The sequence below is a fragment of the Meles meles genome, chromosome X (assembly GCF_922984935.1).
Source record: "Meles meles chromosome X, mMelMel3.1 paternal haplotype, whole genome shotgun sequence".
NCBI lineage: Eukaryota > Metazoa > Chordata > Mammalia > Carnivora > Mustelidae > Meles > Meles meles.
The window spans coordinates 32,537,517-32,562,175 of record NC_060087.1 but is presented as its reverse complement, the minus strand read 5'-3'; the positions used below and the strand labels follow the sequence as shown (position 1 = coordinate 32,562,175).

General features: G+C 35.7%; 1 protein-coding gene across 1 annotated transcript in view; it reads right to left on the bottom strand.

The window, feature by feature from the left end:
• Window positions 1–2,324: 2,324 nt before the first annotated feature.
• Window positions 2,325–24,659, bottom strand: part of CFAP47 (cilia and flagella associated protein 47) — a 545,441-nt gene continuing 523,106 nt past the window's right edge. Inside the window, exons 63-64 of the mRNA XM_045994745.1 lie at window positions 7,598–7,766; window positions 2,325–2,537 (exon numbers count right to left, since the gene is read on the bottom strand). Coding sequence (XP_045850701.1) covers window positions 2,325–2,537; window positions 7,598–7,766 — 382 coding nt within the window. The remainder of the gene's footprint in view (window positions 2,538–7,597; window positions 7,767–24,659) is intronic.

Here is a 24,659-nt window from a genome sequence, read left to right as displayed (position 1 = left end):
GTGCAGTCATAGCACACATGGAACTTTTAATTTTTTAAAGATTTTATTTATTTATTTGAGAGAGAGAGAGAGACAGAGAGAGCAAGAGAGGAGAGAGGTCAGCGGGAGAAGCAGACTCCCTGCTGAGCAGGGAGCCTGATGTGGAACCGGATCCTGAGACTCCAGGATCATGACCTGAGTCAAAGGCAGTTGCTTAACCAACTGAGCCACCCAGGTGCCCCACATGGAACTTTTAGATTCCCAGAAAAATCTTATCTTTCATTCTGTAAGAAATTCACTTGCTAATGAGCAAATTGTGGTCCTCAAATAAAAAACTCCAAGTAAAACCTTCTGCTGTTTTTCCAGACTCCTTTTTAAATATGAGGGTATAAACATTAGCACACTATATGTTCTTTGTCCTCTAGAGATAAGGAAGAAGTTTGTGGACATTGTTAGACCTCTTTCTGGTTACTTGCCCTACACCCCATGTAACTGCTCTAGTCTCTGAATTAATTTAATGCCTTTTGGTCTTAGGGGCCATTGATATTCACAAATGCCAGACTAAGAAATAGTGGAAAGTATACAGTGCAACAATTTCAATTTATTGGAAAATTTCAGATAGGAGAGCAACTGTGAAGGCTCAACATAAGAGGCTTAAGATTATTTAAATATATGCATTACCATAAACACCAAAATATAAAAACACCAATATAAACACCATATGTTCATGGCAAATATGATTTTACTTTCCTAAGCATTTGAGGAACTTTTATAAAGGCTTTGTGAGAAATATACTCAGAGACTGACCAAAGCTCTCCTCGCACACACAGTACAGCAGAGGAAAGGACAAATAACCTATGACTTGACTCAATGAAATATCTTTTTTTTAAATTTTGTTTTATTTTTTTTTTTTAAGATTTTATTTATTTATTTGACAGAGAGAGATCACAAGTAGGCAGAGAGGCAAGCAGAGAGAGTGAGAGGGAAGCAGGCTCCCTGCCGAGCAGAGAGCCCGATGCGGGACTCGATCCCAGGACCCTGAGATCATGACCTGAGCCGAAGGCAGTGGCCTAAACCACTGAGCCTAGCAAATTAGAAAGCCTTTTGGAGATTCATAGAATTTTAGCTTTTGTCCTTTCTGGGGATGGCAAATCTGGGGTACATGGGCCTCTACTTTCCTCTACTTCAATACCTGTAGGCAAGACTAATTGATTGCATCCATGTGTCCCTAGAATTCCACTTACCACCTAGGGAAGAAATTATAATCAACCTACAGTGGTTCCTAAAGGCCATTCCTACTCTAGTACAGGGTTGCCAAATATCTTCTGTAAAGTATCAGAGAGTAAATATTTAAAACTTTGTGGCAACATGGTTTCCATCCATTGGAACTCGAAAGCAGCCACAGACAATGAAATTGGAATTTAAAAAAAAAGATTTATTTATTTACTTACTTACTATTTTAGAGAGAGAGTGAGCACACATAGAGTGGGGGAGCAGAGAAGAGCAAAAATCCCAAGCAGACTCTTCTCCGAGCATAGAGCCCAACGTGGGACTTGATCCCAGGACCCTGAGATCATGACCTCAACTGAAATTGAGAGTCAGATGCTTCACCGACTGAGCCACAAGGTGCCCCTGAAATCTGAACTTTATGCAATTTTCTTGTTACTCGATATTCTATTTTCAATCATTTAAAAGTGTAAAAATCCTTATCTGTTAGTAGGTATATAAAAATAGGTAGTAGACTAGATCTATAGTTTTTCTTGTCCTAGTATAGTTCTTTTGCTTTGCACATAAGAAAATAGGGCACAAAAAGGGAGAGAGATTTCCTTAAAATCAAATGAATGAATAATCTGTGGCAAAGCCAGTCATTTTGTGCCAAATTCTCTTCAAGATGGTCCATATTGGCTATTTATTATTATATTTTTTCCAAATGGTAAGTACTGAGCAAAATACTCTCCTTTACTTAGAGAGAATGAATTTTCCTTAAGATCATTTTGAAATATATCTGTATTAAAGACTCAGTATAGAAGTGGAGGACTACATACACTTACATGCATCGATTTTTAAGCTGAAATAATTTTTTTTTTTACTACAAATGTACCCCTGTACCTTAACAGTGAACAAATCTCAGTAACTCCAACTAGTCCATTTTAAAAGACAAACGTAACAGAAATCAGGTGCAACGTATTCAAAGAATAGATTTAGTCAGAGTTCAAAAAATAAAATAGAGAAAGCCTGTTATAATTGAAACATTACTTGTCAGAAATATTCCAAAAGATGAAAGAACAATCATGAAAATATATTCAATTCTACTTAAGGCCAAGAAATATTTTGGAAAAAAGTATTTATTTATTCTTCAACATCAAAGGTGCACCCTTGATGGTAGAGGACACCCCTGTCCTTATGAGTTTAGCATTTTCACAGATAAAATTGCGCCGACGAACTGGCTTGCTCTGAAACCTCTTATTAGTAGTCTTAATTTTGGCTTTTACATTCATCGGTGGCATGGTAACTGGAGGTAACCCATTGATATCATACAGCCAGTACATGTCTGGTGTCTGGAAACAAAGAGAGGAGAGATTTTACATGAAATATTCAGGGACTAAGAAAGCTACAGGAAAAAGTTTACTGAATTAATACGGTCTGTCTTTTCCATGCAAGATATAGGAAATGTACAAAACTGAAAGGGTGCCAGTAATAAATAATTAACATGGGAAATAAAATCAAGAAAGCATTTAGCTTTATGAATTAAGAACCACTCAGTAAAAAGTCTCTCAAAGTTAGAAGTCGGCTCTGTGGATGAAATAAGCATCCATCAGATCTAAAGAGAAACAATTTATTTTCTTTGCATGAAACTGTTGCCCAGCATGCACTATGTAACTAACTGAAACCATACTTTGCAAGAACTTACCCATGACAACTAAAGCATGGCTATAGAACCAACTGGTAAAATATGTTGAGCTTCTGTTTTTCAGATTATGGAACTCCATAATTAATTGAACCATTTGAAATTACTGGGAATTGTGTAAAATCATTAATGATAGTTATAATCTAAATTCAAGTTAGGACAATTTAGGGATTTATGTTAAAAATCGATCATTTTTTTCCCTGCATATATGCACAGGATGGCAATACTGGATTACACAGTCTAGCATTTTCTGCATGTTTATGTTCATACTTAAATCCCACTGCTCTTGCAGAATTTCCGGTGTTGTGTTTATCTAGGTCTTCTTCCCCACAAAAAGATTTGTACCACGTATGTTCAGAAAACTCATTTAGGATAAATCCAGGCTAAGTGAATATTGCAATAATGTCAGTCAGGGCTTAAGGGGTAATGTGATAATCACTCGGAGAATGTTAAGTGCAGGACTTTTTTACACATCTGGAATGACCATATTTTAATCAGAACTGGTCCTTCTATCCAGTGTTCATAGTAATTGTGTATTCTGAATCAGAGAGTCAAAAGCAGAACAAACCAAGGGCTATACTATAAGTAGGTTAAATAATGTTCTACTTCACATAGGATGTTCGATTTGAAAAACAAAGCTGTAGTTTGGTGATGGTGCATAGGTCATTGCAAATTTTTACATTACAGGTGACCCACCTCATGAGCACATATGTGTGAGGTACTTGGAGGGACCTGCCCCTATGCCCAACACTCACTGGAGCTGCATGAAGGAATGTACACTCCTATTGCAGATGTAGTAGGTACAGATGGGAATGACATGTAGGGATTTGTACCTTCACCTGACCCATGTCCAAGATGCTTTGAAAATAATTATATGTAAGGACACTATTTTTAAAATCCTAAATGTTATTGTATGTATTTCAATTAAGATTCAAATAATTTTGCTGTAAGTGATGCTGAGTGTGTGTGTGTATACATGTTTAATTTATATATACATAAATATATATAATCCAAATATAAAATAAATTTGTAAGAAGTCATTTATGGCCTGTATTCCAACACTCTATATAGTAATACCTTTATTTTATAAAAATTAAATATTACACTTCTCATTTCTATAGTTAACTTTCTTCTTCAAGTTATAAAAAAAATAATGACTCATTATGTTTTTGAAGACACTTTAAAGATATAGTTCTATATCTTCCACTCTGAATCTACCTTTAAAAATATAAATTAAAAAGCTTAAGTTAAAATAAGAATAAACCAATACCTCCATGTCCCTAGTGCCTTTGAGAATCACTGTTGGTTTTTGCAAAAGGATGTCAAATTGGCAATTATACTCCTCAGCTACTTATTTAAAGAAATTTAAAAAAAAACAACTATTTTTTAAACAGATGAAATTTCCCTATTTCAGTAATATCTTTCTAGTATAAAAAGGGATCAGCCAAAGCCAAAGACCTCATGGAATAAATGCTCAAAGCTATGCTTTAAAGGACACATTCTTATGAATGGAAAAAGCCCGTTAGCAGATGTGGGCTGTGTATATCCCTTAGGTATTTCCATTTTCATTGCCTGCCCCAACTTCCAATTGCCAATATCTGTACCTCTTGACTCAAGAGTTTTTCAGAAAACAAAACAAAACACAACAAAACCCCGCCAACTCTCTAGACCCATCAGGTGTAAATATTCTGCAATGTGTGTTCCACACTATTTTCCATAGAAATCCCATGGGATTAAATACCAGTTGCCCCCTGTGGTAATTGCCTTACTAAAGCCTCCTTTATTGGTTTCCATGCCTTTTCTGTCTCATATTCTGGTTTTCCCGCACCTGTTTCTTGAGATTACATAGGAAATATGCTACTTGGATTTGAATCCCTATTTCAGGTCTGCTTAAGAGAAAATATAAGCCAAGATTTAAATATATAAATAAAATGACAGTTCTTACAGGTTCATGACTATGAGTTATTCCCTTAAAAGCAATGCATTTACATACATATTACTTAAGTCTGATTATGTCTCTGGTTATAACAGGTCCATCGACATTACTTTTTAAAGCACTGTATGTTTTACCTTGGATAATCCTGATAGCTTTCATATTTTTATATAAACTATTTAAGATTTATCATGTCCACCATGGAAAGCTGAGTGGACTATTCTCTTTGAGTAACATTGCTTTGTGTAACAATCTGACCAAGTTAACTTAAGTCTCTCAAAGCTAGTGCTACATGCCTTGTTTAATAGTAGGGAAAAAGTAGTTTTTAATTATTCTAAATATGGTTTAATTGAAAGGGAACCCATGAAGCTTGCTAACGTAGTAGTTGAAGTTTTTGTAGGCTAATATTTAACTGAACTATTCTTGAAGATCCTCATTTTTATTTCTAGGTAAAGCACAATGAAGATCATATGTTTCATATTTAAGTATTAATTGATTTAATATTTAAAATCAACAGTTTAAAAAGATAATACCATACATAGTAATTTTTATATAGATAATGAATTAACTTTTAAAATTCTTCACTTTTATCATGTGAGACATCATGGTGTTGTCATTAAGAGCAGGATTTTAGAATCAGACAATGCTTGAAATATGATATCAAGATCATTGATTTGATACATGAAATAACTTTCATGAATCGCAAAGCCAATATACTCATATAAAAAGCCAGTCTCAAAAGGTTACAGGGTGTGATCCCACTTATGTAATATTCTAGAAATTAGAAAATCATAGAGATGGAGAAAAGATTAGTGGTTTCCAGGGTAAAGAAGGAGTTACAGTCCTGGATGTGACCATACTGTTAAGCAGTTCCCACAGTTGTGTTGGAAGAGCTCTGTATCTCAGTTGTGACTGTACTTATACAGATCTATACATGGGTTCAAATTGCTTAGAAATACACACACACGTGAAAAATGCTGAAAATGAAATAAGGTCTCTAGCTTAGTTAACAGTATTTTGTCAATGACAACTTTCTTCTTTAAATACATTACTACAGCTCTGTAAAACCTCACCATTGGGAGAAGCTGGAAGAAGGAGTCACAGGACGCTGTATACTAATTTTGCAACTTCTTATGAGTTAATACTTTTTTTAAGTTAAAAAATATGAAATTTATGAGTCAATTGGAAATTTGAGCACTAAATGGATATTTGGTATGTCGTGATATTAAGGAATTATTGTAAATTTTTAGATGTGATAAAGGTATCATGGTTATAATTTTGGTCTTTTAGAGATTAATAGAAAATAGTTGAAGATAATAGGATGTCTTGGATTTTCTTCAAAATAGCATGGAATATGGGGAAGGGGATGGGAATATACTTGAACTGGCCATGATTTGATAAGTGTTCATACTGGATAATGAGTGTATGCAGATTAATTATTCCCTCTATTTCTACTCACACTTGGAATTTTCCAAAATAAAAATAGAATCAACAAAATAGTGATTTCTTAAACACACTGCAATCTCAATTTTCCCCACATAAGCTTTATCAAACTGCACCACTTCAGACTAAATAAAAATTTCACATTTTCATTTGATCCCATATGTCAACTTATTCTCTCACAGAAACCCTTCAATTCTGCTGTGATTTAATTGTCAAATCAACACAGGGAAACAGACACAGATTTTTTTGGGAAAGCCTCCAACATAGTTAATTTCAGAAATGTTCACTGGACATCAGGTAAAATAAACATCGCTTTTATTTGTAAACCTGATTTTAAATATGTCATTTAATCCCCTTAGACTAAGAGTACGTCCTTGCTTCTTAAGGAGAAAATACAACATGATCATTTTAAATCAAGCATCTATATAGCAAAGGGCGATGTGCAGCAAGACTCCAGAGGCTTTATATTTTTATTAGCTGGGTTGTAAGAATTCCCAGAAAGATGAAAAATATAAACAATTTTCTTGGGACATACTCAACATCATTCTTTTCTCTATTCCTTAAAACAGTAACAACACATTTTTCTGCCCATGGCACTGCCTAATTAGTGTCTGATTTAGAAGTCTAGTAATCACTTTGGCACCAGTGGTTGTGTCTTGAAACATAACTAAATGTCCTTTGTGTCTGCGCTACTGAAACTAGACACGGGCAATAGGCACCTTTTCATAAATAATTTGAAAGTTGTCTTTAGCCTAAAAGTTATTAGTAAGATACATGTGTGAAATCTGATGGAGAAATTTTGCTTACTGCATCAATTTTCAAAATTGTGTTTACCTTAACTTTTAATAAGATGATCACTCGAGCAGACTTTTATATTAATGGCTCACTACATTGTGTTTTTCTCAATTCAAAATCAGTTTTACCTTCTACCTCATTTTCTTCATTTTAGACTTTAACTTTTTGACAATACCTTATACCTTAATTAAAGATTCCAAATCTCTGTCTCAAATCACCTGAAGTCCTTGAATAGGTTATTACAGATAACAATATGTGAATATATAAATCACTTTATAATCAATATTTGTCTCTTCTGCATTTTCTTAATATGGAAGAGAAAGAATTTCTTACTTCCCACTGGTGATGATGACTTTTTTGTTATATTCCATATTTACAAGTTCTTTATTGGGCAAAAGGAAATTAAAACAAAACAGAGTAGTTAAATTCGTTGGCTTTTGTAAGGTAATGTTGCTCTTCTTTAGTTGGATGAAACTTTTTCTTCTTTCATGTCTTTAGTCAAATCAAACATCCCTGACCATTACCTTTATAAAACTCACCTGTATTGCTAATGTTGCTTTGTATTTCCTACTGTACATTTGGGGTTTGAAGCCCACAAGGAGGACTGTTCCTTCAGTATCAAAAGGAGGAAGTTCTCCAACCTCAGGTTTTACAAAAAACTCAGGATCACTGCCAGGTAGGAAGTATGCAGTGAATGGCTCAGGATTTCTAGAACAAAAATATAAATATCAACATGTAAATTTTATCATTACTCCTTGTGAAACCTTGATGGGTAGAATTTATATCCTGTTGCCTAGGACTACAGGTAAACTTTAATGCTGCCATGCAGCTGTAAGCCTAATGCTTGTAGTGTCATTCTTCCCAGGATGACAAAATGGAATCTTAAGGATCTTTAAAATTATGCCTTATGTTTTTAGTGTACAAAGAATAAAATGCTGCCCCTATAAAAAACTGAAGAACTCAATGTCCTAAATTAAAATGCAGTCATTTGTTAGTAAATTCATATCTAAAATGCATGGCTAGAACAGCTACATGAAGCCTTTGTTTTTATTACTATTCCAATGTGATTGCTCACTGTCCTTTAGCTTCGCACTTGTGAAGTGAGATGAAAGTACTTTGCAAGTTCATTAAAGATTCTTGAGCCTGAAGATCAGCTGCTATGGTCTGAAGTGAACTGAGTGGCATTTAGGATTCAAGTGACCATTTTCATGTCAAGGTTGATTACATTTCAGATGAAGATGGTAAGAGAAGTAGAATTCCTTCCATAGAATAAAAGAGGAGGAGTACACTGCATGGGAAGTTGTACATGAGCAATTTTAAATCCAAAATTTCTGGGGAGATGCAAGTAGAAGGTAAAGAACAGTTTCCTAGAACAGATCCAACAGTGAGTCATAAAAAAGGAGACAGGAGATTCAGGTTGTGACTCAGTGATCCACTCAGCAAATGTATTGAGTATCATCTCAGAGGCTTTGAGAAAGTGGACTATGGACATGGATGGCCTGGATTAGAATCCCAGCTCCATGCAGGTGCGCAACTTTAGAGAAATTTACTTTTTCCTACCTCAAGTTTCATATCTTTTAAATGAATTTAATAACCTCTATAAAGCCATTAGATCAGTACCTGATATGTGGGAAGTGCTCTATAAGGACTAATCAATATTAATATAATCATTATTATGATTGTTGTTGTTTTAAAACATCTTATTATCAGGCATGCATGATGCAGTAAATTTTAAAAATGCATAAAAAAGAAAACCCAGGGGTTCTGGTGGAACAGGAAGACCCAGACCCTCTTGTCTCTCAAGGAACAACAATACAAAGACCAATTCCCATTGTGAGAAATTCAGAAACCAGTTAAGAGACTTTTGCCTTCCAGGTGAGTACAAAATCAGCTTTTTGAAGTCAGTAGGGAAATTTGTGGCACGCTCTTATCACAGTCTGCCCTCCACACCAGTGCAACAGCACATGATTGGGAGGAAATTCTCAGTTTCCATTTTTTCCTAGGGAAGGAAAGAGAAGAGTAGACCAAGTACCCAACAATGGGACTTCTGGTTGGAATGTGAAGGGGTGCTGCCTGAGGGACTGGCTTCTGTCTTGTTTGTCTTGAAGTACTGATGGGACCTGACATATTGTAGATGCATGGGGACTTCTAAGAACAAGCTGGGCAGGGGCTGGTGCTCCAGATGTCCCAGCAGGTTGATACAGCTCAGAAGCCTATCCCTAAGTGTGGAAAAAGAAGAGTGGAACATGTGTCGAAATTTCTGGCTTTTCTGTAAGCTGTTCAATATTCTGGTTTATGTCCATCCTGTCTCAGAGAACTGACAGAACTTGGCAAAATCTAGATACATAAAGGCTACTGAGGGGAAAAAAAAATCTGATTGGTGTATTGTTGCTTCAGAGTGCCAGGGCACAGAAGACAGCAAAGAGAGCAAGTGGTTGGGAACTCCTGAAAAAATAGAAGCCAGTAAACCCCTCTAATTAGTAATCTTCATACACCAGTTCAGACAGATAAACTCACAAAAAGGACCTGAGGTGTCCCCAGGATCTCTAGTTGGTCTGAGTGGTGAAGATCTTTCCTTGCATGAAGCTAGTCTATGAAGACTGAGAGAGGTGGCTATTTTTTTCAAATGTGTGGATATCAACACAAAGTTACAAAGAACATGAAGACAGGAAAAAATTATACAGTTAAAGGAACAAAAGATATCTCTAGAAACACACCATAAAGAAATGGAAGTATAGGGATTACTGACCAATTATTCAAAATAACTGTCATGAAGATGCTCAATTCTATCAGGAAAATAATGCATGAACAACAACAACAACAAAAAGACAGAAGATATTAAAAAAGGCCAAACAAATTTCATAGCTGAAGAAGGCAATAACTGAACTGAAAAACTCTCTAGAGGCATTCAGCAATGGACTTGATCAAGCAGAATTAATCAGGGAACCCAAAGATTAGTCATTTGAAATCATCCAGTTAGGGGAGCAAAAGGAAAAAGAAATGAAACAGAGTAAAGAAAATCTAAAGGACTTAGACAGCAACATTAAGTTGCCAATATGTACATAATGAGTCTTGAAGGGAGAAATAGAAGCAGAAAACTTACTTAGATAAATAATGGCCAGAAAATCCCCAAATCTGAGGAAGGAAAGTGACATACAGATTTGTGAAGTCCAACATATTCCAAATAGGAACTCTACAAGGAGACACATAATCAAAACATCAACAGTTAAAGACAAAAAGAGAATTTTGAAAGCAGCAAAAAAAAAAAAAAAAAAAAAAAAAATGACCCCTCACATGCAAGGCCACCCTCGTAAGACAATGAGCAGATTCCTCGTAGAAGCCCTGCAAGCCTGAAGTGAGTGGAATAATATGTTTAAAGTGCTACAAACAAACTGCCAACGAAAAATACTGCATCTAGCAAAACTGTCCTTCAAAAATGAAGATAAAGGCTTTCCCTGATAAACAAAAGCAGTCTTATAAGACATACTAAAGGGAGCCCTTTGAACTGAAATGAAAAGATGTCAGACAGCAACACAAAAGTATTTGAAAGTAAAAGTTCACTGTTAAAAGTAAATACACAGAAAATACATGACATTGAATACTGTAATGGGGTACCTAAATAATTTTTAAATTGTGGCATAAAAGTTAAAAGATAAAAGTATAAAAATAACTAAATTGTAATATGTATTTATGTAATATGTATTAATGGATACACAAAATATGTAATCTGCACATCACTAACAAAGTATAGAGACTTTGTATGCAATTAAAGTTGTTATCAGCTTAAAATAGATAAGCTTATAAGCTATTTTATGTAAGCTTCATAGTTACCACAAACACCTACAGAAGATACCAAAAAGAAAATGAGAAGGAAATCAAAGTGGGTCACTATGAAAAACATCAATACTACACAAAGGAAGACAGCAAGAAAGGAAAAGATGAACAAAAGAGCTATAAGACATACAAAAAAACAACAAAATGGCAACATTAAATCCTTCCCTATCAATAATTACTTCAAATGTAAAACAATCAGATTCCTAGTCACAAGACACAGTAGCTGATTGGATGAAAAACAAGATCCAAGTGTACACGTCTATAAGAGACTAACTATATTTTTTAAATTTAAATTCAGTTAACATATACTGTATTATTAATTACAGAGATAGAGTTCAGTGATTCATCCATCTTATGTAATACCCAGTGCTCATTACATCACATGCCCCTCAATGTCTATCACCCAGTTATTCCATCTCCCACTTCCCTCCCCTCCAGCAATCCTCAGTTTGTTTCCTATGATTAAGAGTCTCTTATGGTTTGTCTACCTCTCTGATTTCATCTTGTTTTCATTTTTCCCTCCCTTTCATTATGATGCTCTGTTTTGTTTCTTAAATTCTACATATCAGTGAGATCATATGATAACTATCTTTCTCTGATTGAGTTATTTTGCTTAGCCTAATACCCTCTAGTTCCATCTACGTCATTGCCAATGGCAAGATTTCATTTTTTGATGGCTGAGTAATATTCCAATGTATATATCTATACCACATCTTCTTTATCCATTCATCTGTCAATGGACTTCTGGGCTCTTTTCATAGTTTGGCAATTGTGGACACTGCTGCTATAGACATTGAGTAGAGGTGTCCCTTCAGATCACTACATTTGTATCTTTGCAGTAAATACCTAGCAGTGCAATTGCTGGGTCAAAAGATAGCTCTATTATCAACTTTTTGAGGAAACTCCGTACTGTTTTCCAGACTGGCTTCATCAGCTGGCATTCCCACCAACAGTGTGGGAGGGAACCCCTTTCTCTGCACCCTCACCAACATCTGTCGTTTCCTCACTGGCTAATTTTAACCATTCTGACTGGTGCGAGGTGGTAACTCATCGTAGTTTTGATTTGTATTTCCTTGATGGCAAGTGATGTGGAGCATTTTTTCATGTGTTTGTTGGCCATTTGGATGTCTTCTTTGGAGAAATGTCCATACACATCTTCTGCCCATTTCTTGACTGGATTATTTGTTCTTTGGGTGTTGAGTTGGATAAGTTCTTCATAGATTTTGGATACTAGCCCTTTATCTGATAAAACATTTGCAAATATCTTCTCCCATTCTGTTGGTTGTTTTTTGGTTTTGTCGACTGTTTCCTTTGCTATGCAAAAGGTATTTATCTTGATGAAGTTCCAATAGTTCATTTTTGCCTTTGTTTCCCTTGGCTTTGGAGATGTGTCTAGCAAGAAGCTGCTGCAGCTGAGGTCACAGAGGTTGCAGCCTGGGTTCTCCTCTAGGATTTCGATGGATTCTTGTCTCACATTTAGGTCTTTCTTCCATTTTGAATCTATTTTTGTGTCTGATGTAAGAAAATGGTCCACTACATTCTTTTGCATGATGCTGTCCAATTTTCCCAACACCATTTATTGAAGAGACTGTCTTTTTTCCATGGGATAAGATTAGCATACCATAGAGTTGAGGATCTATTTCTGGGTTCTCTATTCTGTTCCACTGATCTATATGACGGTTTTTATGCTAATACCATATTGGCTAATATCATATTGATGATTACAGCTTTGTAATAGAGCCTGAAGTCTGCATTGTGATGCCACCAGCTTTGGATTTCTTTTTCAACATTCCTTTGGCTATTTGGGGTCTTTTCTGGTTCCATACAAATTTTAGGATTATTTGTTTCAGCTCTGTGAAAAACGTTGGTGGTCTTTTGATAGGAATTGCACTGAATGTATAGATTGCTCTAGGTAGCATAGACATTTTAACAATATTTTTCTTCTAATCCATGAGAATGGAAGGTTCTTCCATTTCTTTGTGAAGAGATTAACTTTAGACTTAAAGATATAGGGGCACCTGGGTGGCTCAGTGGGTTAAGCTACTGCCTTCGGCTCAGGTCATGATCTCAGGGTCCTGGGATCGAGCCCCACATCGGGCTCTCTGCTCAGCAGGGAGCCTGCTTCTCTCTCTCTCTCTCTCTCTGCCTGCCTCTCTGCCTACTTGTGATCTCTGTCAAATAAATAAAATCTTTAAAAAAAAAAAAGATATAAGTAGGCCTAAAGTTAAAGGAAGGAAAGAGATATTCCATGAAATGGCAAACAAAAGAGAACATGGATAGCCTTACTTATATTAGACAAAGTGGACTAATAACAAAATGTAACAGGAGACAAAGAAGGACATTATATAATGATAAAAGATCAATTTAGCAGCAGAGCACCTAAATGTACGTACCAAAGGTTGACAGAATTAAGGGAGAAATAGATAGTAATAGAATAAAAAATACTAGCAGATTTTAATACTCTGCTTTCATTTCATTTCAGACAGAAGATCAGTAAGAAAAAAGAAGACAGGAACAACACTATAGACCAAATGGATCTCATAGATATATTCAGAACATTCCATTCAACAGCAAAAGCAATTACATTTTTCTCAGGTGCACATGGAACGACCTCTAGGATGGATTGGAGGTTAGGTCACAAATCAAGTCTGAATAAGTTTAAGAAGACTGAAATCATACTGCTGTCTTTTCCCACCATAATGGAATAAAACTAGATCAACAGCAGAAGGAAACTTGGGAAATAAATAAATATACAGAAACTAAATACCAAACTCCTGAATAACCAATAAATCAAAGAAGAAATTAAACAGATATTAGAAAATATCTGAGACAAACCAAAATGAGAACACAACATACCAAAGCTTATAGAATGTAGCAAAAGTAGTACTTAGAGGGAATTTCATAGTGATAAAATCCTACACTAAGAAGGAAGATCTCAAATAAACAACCTAATTCTACACCACAAGAAAGTAGAAAAAAAGAACAAACTCAACACAAAGTTAGTAGAAAGAAGGAAATAATAAAGATGAGGGCAAAAATAAATTAAATACAGAATTTTTAAAAAATCAACTAAGAGTCAAACTAAGAGTAGGTTTCTTGAAAAGATCAACACAATTGATGTTGAGCTAGACTGAGAAGAGAGAAAACTCAAATGAAATCGTAAATGAGAAAGGGGATGTTATAACTGATACTCTAGAAATAAAAACAATCATAGGAGACTGCTATGAAAAATTATCCACCAAAAAATTATACAACCTAGAAGAAATGAATAAATTCCTAGAAAAATGCAATCTACCAAGACTGAATCATGAAGAAATAAAAAAAATCTGAACAGACCTATAAATATTAAGGAGACTAAATCAGCAATCGAAATTCTCCCAACAAAGAAAAGTCCAGGACCAGATGGTGAATTCTACCAAATATTTACAGAAGAATTAACAGCAACCTATCTCAAACTCTCCCAAAATATTGTAGAGCAGGGAATACTTCCAAACTTAATTTATTTATATCAATATTATCCTGATTCTAAAGCCAGAAAAAGACACAAGAAAAGAAAACTAGAGGCCAATATCCCTGATGAATACAGATGCAAAAATCCTCAATAAATACTACCAAATGGAATTCAACTGCACATTAACAGGATCATATACCATGCCCAAACAGGTTTATCCTTAGGATGTAAGGAAGGTTCAGTATAAGAAAGTCAATCAATATGATATACCACTTTCACAGGATGAAGGATAAAAAATACCTAACAGTCTCAATTTATGCAGAAAAAACATTTGACAAAATTCAACATCCTTCTATGATAAAATCTAGGAATAGAAGGAAATTACTTCAACATAATAAAGGTCACATATGAAAAGCCCATAGCTAACATCATACTCAATACTGAAAAGCTGAAGCTTTTCCTCTAAAACCACTATCTTTATGTTAGACGACGATATAGCAGATACATGACATTCTTACATGCAGAATGATTACACAAAAAACCTGTTAGGACTAATAAATAAATTCAGTGAAACTTCAGGATATAAAGTCAACATACAAAAATCAGTTGTATTTTTATACAATAGCAGTGAGCTATTTGAAAAAGAAATTTAAAAACCATCCCATTTTAAATAGCATAAAAAAGAATACTTAGAAATAAATTTAAAGAGTTTAAAGAACTGTACACTAAAAACCATGACAATGATGAAAGAAACTGAAGAAGATAATAAATGGAAAGATATCTCATATCCAGGGACAGGGACAATTATTATTTTTAAAATGTCCATAGTACCCAAAGCAATCAACAGATCAATGCAATCCTCATCAAAATCACAATGGCATTTTTTAAAGAAATAGGAAAAAAAATCATAAAATTCATATTTAATGTCTAAGGATCCTGAATGGCAAAAAAAAAAAGAAAAAGAAAAAGAAAAAAGGATAGTTTCATCAATAAATGTGGCTGAAAAAACTGAGTAACCACATGCAGAAGAATGAAACTGGGTCCTTATCTTACTCCACCCATAAAAAACAAACCAAAATGAATTAGAGACATAAATATAAGACCTAAGTCCAACAAAAACATGGAAAAACTCTAGAAGAAAGCACAAGAAAACTCCTTGTCTTGGAAATGATATTTTGGACATGACATCAAAAGCACTGGCAACAAAAGCAAAAATAAAGAAGTGGTACTATACCAAAAGAAAATATTTCTGCACAGCAAAGGAAAAAATCAAAAAATGAAAAGGCAACCTATGGAACTGAAGAAAATAGCTGTAGACTGTATATCTGATGGGGGATAATATCCAAAATATATAAGGAACTAATGCAAGTCAATAGGAAAATACTCAAATAACTCTATTTTTAAAATGGACAAAGGACCATAGGATTTAAAATTGGCACAGCTGTTTTGGAAAATAATATGAATTTTTCTCAAAAAAAGTAAAACTGAATGATCATATGATCCAGCAATCCCACTTCTGGGTATATATGTAAAGGAAATGAAATCAGTATCTCAAAGATATATCTGTATTTCCATGTTTACTGCAGCATTACTCACAAGAGCCAAGATACAGAAATAACCTAAGTGTCCATCAACAGATGAGTGAATAAAGAAAATGTACTATATATATATATATATATATTACACTAATACACTATATATACACTATACACTAATACAGTACACACACACACACACACACACTACACTAAATAAAATAAATCAGACACGGAAAAACCAATTTTCCATGATCTCATTTACAAGTGGAATCTAAAAAAAGTAGAACTCATAAAAGCAGAGAATAGAAGAGTGATTGCCAGGGGCTGGGGATTAGAAGAAATGGGAGGATTTGGGTCAAAGGGTACAAATTTTCAGTTTAAGGTAAGTTCTAAATATCTAATGTACAGCATGGAGACAATAGATAATACTTGAAATTGTATACTTGAAGTTGTATACTTGAAATTTGCTAAGAGAGTGAATCATTAGTGTTTTTACCACACACAAAAAGGGTAGCTATGTGAGGTGTTGAGTAGGCTAATTACTGTGACTGGGAGAATCATTTTACAATATGTATGTATATCAAATTACTGAGTTGTACACCTTAAATATATACAGTGTTTATTTGTGAATCATACCTAAATGAAGCTGGAAAAAGTTAAAAATTAAATTTAAAAATAACAACCTTAATGGAAAAGGGTAAGCATCTGATAGAAAAAATTTAAATCCCAGATATGGCAGATATTTACAGAAATTATCCCTTCAGTTATGCGGCATTTGTTACATTATACTGCCTGGCAGGGTCCCTATTCTGCTTACATCTGCCAAAGTTACTGCTAGATTTAACCCTCTAAAGGAACAGAAATGTTTATCAGTGTTCCCAGGGCTATTGATACTGAAAATACAGCTCAGAGGTTTGACGTGTTCTCTAGCCAATTCAGAATTGTCTGATCTGAGGTTCATCGGATACCAAGCTGGAATAAGGATGTGAACAAGGGTTTCTCTGGTGAGATGGGATTGGAGGAGAGGAGACAGGAAGTGAAGCATCTTATTTAAATGGACACCCTGCCCACTAAATACTACTAAAGCTGGTAATTTGCTTTGTTTTTTGCAATGATTGTGTAAAGATGTGTGCTTGTGTGTTTGTGGGTGTGTGTGTTTAGGTAAATTGGATACAGTGATACATATTTAGTAGCATCATAAAAATTAAATAATTCTATACGTGCTAAATATTAGTAGGAATGAAACAAATATTTACCATTTTGTTTATTATGTTGTTCTTAGGTAAGTCAAACATAGGAATAAGAAAAAATGGGATGATAACGAATAATCACTTAAGTGGGCTCATAGTGTCCTAATCCAGCTCTGATCTTTAATGGAAACGCATTATTTTCAGTGTTTTAATAACAATATCACTAAGAACAATAGATGAGCTGTTCTGATACTCTGAATTCTTTTTCTTTTTTTACTCGAATATTAATTTATTATTTTTAAATTGGGAAAGAAGCAAAAGAGCAAAGAAAAACTGTTAGAGGAATGCATGCCCAGGACACTTATCCTACCCTGTACTAATACTTACTCAATGATGTAAATATAACAGTTACAAGGACAGAAAAATACCACAATGAAAGAACAATCTGGAAACACATCCACCCATAATAGCAATTCCCTTTACATTCTGATACTCTGAATTCTATTATGTGTTTCTCCTAACTCTTCAGAACCCTCTGCATCCCTAAATCATCATGCCTGAAATTCCTCAACAAACTATGGTCTTTTTTTTTTTTTTAAGATTTTATTTATTTGAGAGAGAGAATGTGAGTGAGGGCATGAGCAGAGGGTGAGGGGGAGAGGGCGGGAGAAGCAGGCTCCCCGCTGAGCAGAGAGCCCAATGCGGGGCTCAAATCCCAGGACCTTGAGATCATGACCTGAGCCAAAGACAGATGCTTACTAGATTGAGCTACCCAGGCATCTCAGACTATGGTTCCTTTAAGTAAGGAAAAATATAAAGTTTCTTGGCCCCTTCTCTTCCCTCCTCTTCTAGAGACTCTAATGTTTAAGAGATCTTTTTTAAAAAAGATTTTATTTATTTATTTGACAGAGATTACAAGTAGACAGAGAGGCAGGCGGAGAGAGAGGAAGGGAAGCAGGCTCCCCGCTGAGCTGAGAGCCTGATGCGGGGCTTGATCCCAGGACTCTGGGATCACGACCTGAGCCGAAGGCAGAGGCTTTAACCCACTGAGCCACCCAGGTGCCCCAAGAGATTTTTTTTTTTAAAGATTTTATTTATGGGGTGCCTGGGTGGCTCAGTGGGTCAAGTCTCTGCCTTCAGCTCAGGTCATGATCCCAGGGTCCTGGGATCGAGCCCCGCATCGGGCTCTCTGCTCAGCGGGGAGCCTGCTTCCCACTCTCTCTCTGCCTGCCACTCTGCCTACTTGTGATCTCTGTCTGTCAAATGAATAAATAAAATCTTTTAAAAAAATAAAAGATGGGGCACCTGGGTGGCTCAGTGGGTTAAAGCCTCTGCCTTCAGCTCAGGTCATGATCCCAGGGTCCTGGGATTGAGCCCCACATCGGGCTCTCTGCTCAGTGGGAAGCCTGCTTCTCCCTCTCTCTCTGCCTGCCTCTCTGCCTACTTGTGATCTCTATCAAATAAATAAAGAAAATCTTTTAAAAAAATAAAAAATAAAAGATTCTATTTATTTTTGCTCGCTAGAGAGAAGGAGGGAGCAAGCATACAAAAGCAGTAGGGGAGGGGCAGAGGGAGAAGCAGACTCTCTGTTGAGTAGGGAGTCCAATGTCGGACATGATCCCAAGACTCTGGGTTCATGACCTGAGCTGAAGGTAGATACTTAACTGACTGAGCCACCCAGGCACCCTAGAGATTACTTAATTTAGGAGACATAATAGCTACCACTTCATGGTTTGCAATGTAGTTTTTTCCTCCTCCTTCCCTCTCCCTGAATGCTCAGGATAAATAAATAAACAAACAAACAAACATACAAATAAATAAAAGGGTAGTCATTTGAGTATAGAGTCATTTATCTTTAGAACTTATTTTACTGTGGCACCTGGTTGGCTCAGTCATTAAGTGTCTGCCTCCACTTCAGGTCATGATCCCAGGGTCCTGGGATCAAGCCCTACATCCAGCTCCCTGTTCAGCAGGGAGCCTGCTTCTCCCTCTCCCACTTCCCTTGCTTGTATTTCCTCTCTCGCTATCTCTCTCTGTCAAATAAATAAATAAAATCTTTTAAAAAAACTTATTATACTCTTGATCACTGAAAAAAAAAGGAGATGTTGAGTTGGTTTGTGGAGAAGCTGGTCAAATGCTGAATATGATTAGGTCAATCTGTCTTCCTGACCCATTTTGTTTCTTTTTCGTATGTTCCCCACTAGTTTCATAGATCTTCTGAATGACTTGAGATTGCCAATATCTAATTGGATATAGCCTCCCCAGAGATAGAAAGTAAACTGGATATATTCAGTAGCTTATTTACATCGAGTCATCTAAAATTTTTTTCCTTTTTAATGATTTATCTATTTACATGAAAGAGCAGAAGTGAGTGTGAGGAGGGGAGAGGCAGAGGGAGAGGGTGACAGAGACTAGAGTAGACTCTGCCCTGAGTGCAGAACTCGACACAGCTCTCTAGTTCACAACTCCAAGATCATGACCCTGAGATCGTGACCTGAGCCAAAACCAAGAGTCAGATGCTCAACCGAGTCACCCAGGTGCCCCTAAAATGAATTTAAAGGCAGAGCTGGTATGGGGGCGCCTGGGTGGCACAGTTGGTTAAGTGCCTAACTCTTGATTTTGGCTCAGGTTGTGATCTTGAGATCCCGGGATCGATCCTCATGTTGCGGGTGGGGGTGTGTGTCCATGCTTAGCAGGGAGTCTGCTCAAGGACTCTTTCTCTCTCTCTCTCTCTCTCTCTCAAATAAATAAATAAATCTTAAAAAAAAAAAAAAGACATTTCCATTGGTATAAGATAGTTTTTAACTGCCCTAGAAAACTGATTCAAAACACATCTCCAAACAGACGTAACAGACGTAAAAATGAACTTTTGAGACGTCCTCAAGATAAAAAGCTTCTGCACAGCAAAGGAAACAGTCAACAAAACAAAAAGACAAGCCATGGAGAGGGAGAAGATATTTACAAATGACCCTACAGATAAAGGGCTGGTATCCAAGATCTATAAAGAACTTCTCAAACTCAACACACACAAAAAAACAAATAATTCAAAAAATGGGCAGAAGATATTAATAGGCACGTCTCAAAAGAAGACATACAAATGGCTAACAGGCTCATGAAAAAATATTCAACATCATCAACCATCAGGGAAATTCAAATCATACCACATTGAGATACTACCGTATACCAGTTAGAACGGCAAAAATTGACAAGATAAGAAACAACAAATGTTGGAGAGGTTGTGGAGAAAGGGGAACCCTCTTACACTGCTGGTGGGAATGCAAGTTGGTACAGCCACTTTGGAAAAGTGTGGTGGTTACTCAAAAAGTTAAAAATAGAGCTATCCTATGACCCAGAAATTGCACTACTGGGTATTTACCCCAAAGATACAGAGGTAGTGAAAAGAAGGGCCATATGCACCCCAATGTTCATAACAGCAATGTCCACAATAGCCAAACTGTGGAAGGAGTGGAGATGCCCTTCAACAGATGAATGGATAAAGAAGATGTGGTCCATTTACACAATGGAATATTACTCAGCCATCAGAAAGGATGAATACCCCACATTTGCATCAACATTGCTGGAACTGAAGATTGTGCTAAGTGAAGTACGTCAAACAAAGAAAGACAATTATCATATGGTTTCACTTATTTGTGGAAATAAGGAATAGCATGGAGGACATTAGGAGAAGGAAGGGGAAAATGGAGGGGGGAAATCAGAGGGGGAGATGAACCATGAAAAACTATGGACTGCAGGAATCAAACTGAGGGTTTGGTGGGGAGGGGGCAGTGATATGGGTGAGCCTGGTGATGGGTATTAAGGAGGGCAAGTACTGCATGAAGAACTGGGTGTTATATGCAAACAATGACTCATGGAACAGTACTAAAGATGCAGTATGGGCACCTGGGAGGCTCAGTCATTAAACATCTGCCTTTGGCTCAGGTCATGATCCCAGGGTCCTGGGATGGAGCTCCACATCGGGCTCCCTGCTCAGCAGGAAGCCTGCTTCTTCCTCTCCCATCCCCCCTTATGTGTTCCCTTTTCTGCCTTGTTTCTCCCTGTCAAATAAATAAATAAAATCTTTTTAAAAATACCAAACAAACAAAGCCCTCCCCCCCAAACTAATGATATACTGTATGGCAATTAATATAACATAATAAAAAATTATTAAAAAAAAAGAAAATTGATCAATGAAGAAAAAATAAATGCACCCCCTTCTGCTGCTTCGTATGTTGCCTACCATGATCTGAGCCTTACCATTCAAAAAGTATTCCTGCTGGTGAAAATATACAGGAGGAATCTGGAGAGAGTTTACTGACTTAAAAGAGACTTAAAATACTCAAGCAAGTAGATTCCACCATAGCATACTTACACATTCTTTAATGTTTTTGCTATTGAAATGTGGGGCCCATGTTCCCTTTCATAAATCCAAGCCAACACATTGCCTCTTTTATACACAACAGAATGTGGTTGAAGTGATGCCGCATAACTTCTAGGTCTATGTCAGAAAATGACATGCAGTTCTTTTGGAATACACGCTGTGAGGAACAAGTCACCATGTACAAAATCCAACTACTTGAGACACACATGATATAGAGACTACGTATAGGCACTAATTGCCAATAATAGTCTCACTATTAGCCAACAGCTAGCATTAACAGCCAATTGTAAGAGTTAACTGTTTTGATTAGCTAACTCAGTCATGCCTTCAGATGACTATGGATATGGCCAACATGTAATTGCAACCTTATGAGGGAGACTCAATCATTAAAATGTATAAAAAATGCACCCCATGGGGCGCCTGGGTGGCTCAGTGGTTTGAGCCGCTGCCTTCGGCTCAGGTCATGATCTCAGGGTCCTGGGATCGAGTCCCGCATCGGGCTCTCTGCTCGGCAGGGAGCCTGCTTCCCTCTCACTCTCTCTGCCTGCCTCTCTGCCTACTTGTGATCTCTCTCTGTCAAATAAGTAAATAAAATCTTAAAAAAAAAAAAAATGCACCCCGAACCAGCACATGAAATGCGCTTAATGAGGATAATTCTATATTCTGTTGAATCTTCAAAAAAAAAAAAATCCTCCACTGTCAATAATATATGCAGTGCATTATTACATCCTCAGAACTAAAACTGAATAAAGTTAAAATCTATACTTAAGAAAATAATCTGTGGCATTTTTGATATTTCAGTAATTTTAATTCACTTTCTCAATATAAGAGGGCTATTAGAGTTCAGGACAGAAGAATCAAATTTTATTTCACATTTTGAGTGCATTTGACATATATAACTAGATATCCTAAAATTTCTTTTAAATGTAATCATCCATCAGGAAAATGTTTATTGAAATCTATAGAAGTATAGTTATATTTAAGATTTCTGTTGAGACTCTTTGAACTTAATGCTTGCAGAAATAACATAAAAATAAAAGACGTTAGTTCTTCTTACTTTAAATAAAACACCTGAAAGAATATTTGTAATATTAATTTAAAATGAACTCAGAAAATTATGGTTGTTATGAAGCAGAGGGACTGCTTTTCCCTTTTCCTTTTTTTACACAAATATATTGCCGTAATTGCTTCTTTCTTTCTTTTTTTTTTTTTTTTACTTAAAAAGTATGCCAAGGCATAAGGAAACAGATCTTATTATTTTAGAAACCAAATCATATGCCATGTATTTTCTGGTTGTAGCCATAAAAAATAACCTCAGGATATTAAAAACAAAATCAAGATGCCCAGTGAAAACACAAAAATAAATTGAATGGCATTTTGAAGAAATTGATTTTGTAACTGTCTTATTTTCTTCCAAACGCCTACTGAAAATATGAAGGTATGTTTGAAATCAGTTGGGATTCAATTGAAAAAAAATTAACAAATGTAAAGAAACCTAGAAAGTGAGAACTGAGCTCCTAATTTATTACTTTGAGAAGGCTGAGTGAGACAGTTGCAATCTTGAACTTTTAACATAAACAGTATCATGTTCAGCATGTCTGTAAAATATTAACATTAGCATTATTACAGTCAGAGCCCATATAAATTAGGATATTACTCAAGATATTGGGAATCTGAATAGTGGAATCTGAATTAAAATGGATATTCAGTGGGGACCTGGGTGGCTCAGTTGTTAAGAGTCTGCCTTGGGCTCAGGTCAGGATCCTGGTATCCTGGAATAGAGCCCCGCACTGGGCTCCCTGCCTAGAGAGGAGCCTGCTTCTCCTTCTCCCTGCCTCCTGCTTGTGCTCTCTCTATCTCTTTCTCAAATAAATAAATAAATCTTTTAAAAAAAATGGATATTCAGTAGGATGTAACATGCATGTTCTTTATTCCTTTTGACAGTAAACAAGGGCCTTGGTTGATGTCTCCAATTAACTAAATAAGTGCAGGGGGGTTTCAATTAGATTTGGAGAGAAAGTAGACCAATGAAAGTAAATTTTCAATTTAGACAGAAATAATCATGATGATATTCTTGCAGAAAGCTCATACATTTCATTTCATATCTTTATTGAGTGTTTTCTTCATGAGTACATCCAAAATTTTCAGACTTTTAAAACTGTAATCTAACTGATGATTGAATTATATAATGTATCTGTCAAAAGCAGTCTCAAATGAGGCAATGAAGGATGGAATTGGCGTTATTTTGAATTCAAATGTTTTAATTCCAATATTGTCATTAAATTAAATACAGGATAATATTTCACAGTGATTAATTAACAAGGACAGAATACAATGGCTCAGATACTCTGAACTCTATGAATTATTTATTTCCTGCAACTAGGAAAGAATAAAGATAATTTTACTCATACAGGTTATGAAATCAGTTCACTTTCTCATATTTTAGGTAGCAACTCTTGCATCTCTTTAGTTCATTTTCACCTATAAGGGAAACATGTTGTAGATGATCTAAAACAGACCTGCAATACCAAAGACTAATTGATTTCCTGCTCAAGAAGCAATTTTTCTCAGAGTAAACAAGTACGATATTAAAATTTCTTGACTGCCAATAAACAGAAAGTCATTTTTTGCAATCCTGATTATCGCAAAGGAGGTTATACAGGCCAGCTAGTAAAGAATATTTAATAAGTTATTAGAAGAGCAGTGTTCTAATCATGCCAATAACTGTTTATTTGTAGCCGATTAATCCAGTAGAAGAATTCTGCTGATTGCAATAAACAATTTACTTTGAAAAGACTCTGAATATACTGACATAATGGTTTTATGCAGTAAATAAGAACACAAATATATACTTTGAAGAACTATGACTGAACTTTAAAAAATGTTTTTAAAAGAGTTTTATAAGATTTCTCAATAGAAATCGCAAATAACTATATATGCTAGTATTCACCAGAAACCTAAGAAATACATCAAGCTTTTGTTTTGTCCCTAAGTACATTTCAAGGCAACTTTATATTAAATAATCACTGTTACTTATTGTTATTGAAACCAAGGCGCGTGGGGATTTTCATTCTTTCAGAGCATACTTATTAAGCATCTCTTAAATGTCTGGCGCTGACCAAGACAGACTTAGACCCTGTCTTCATTGAACTCAAGCTAATGGAGACAGCAGACATTACATGATAAGACTCATAATTAAACTTCTGAAAA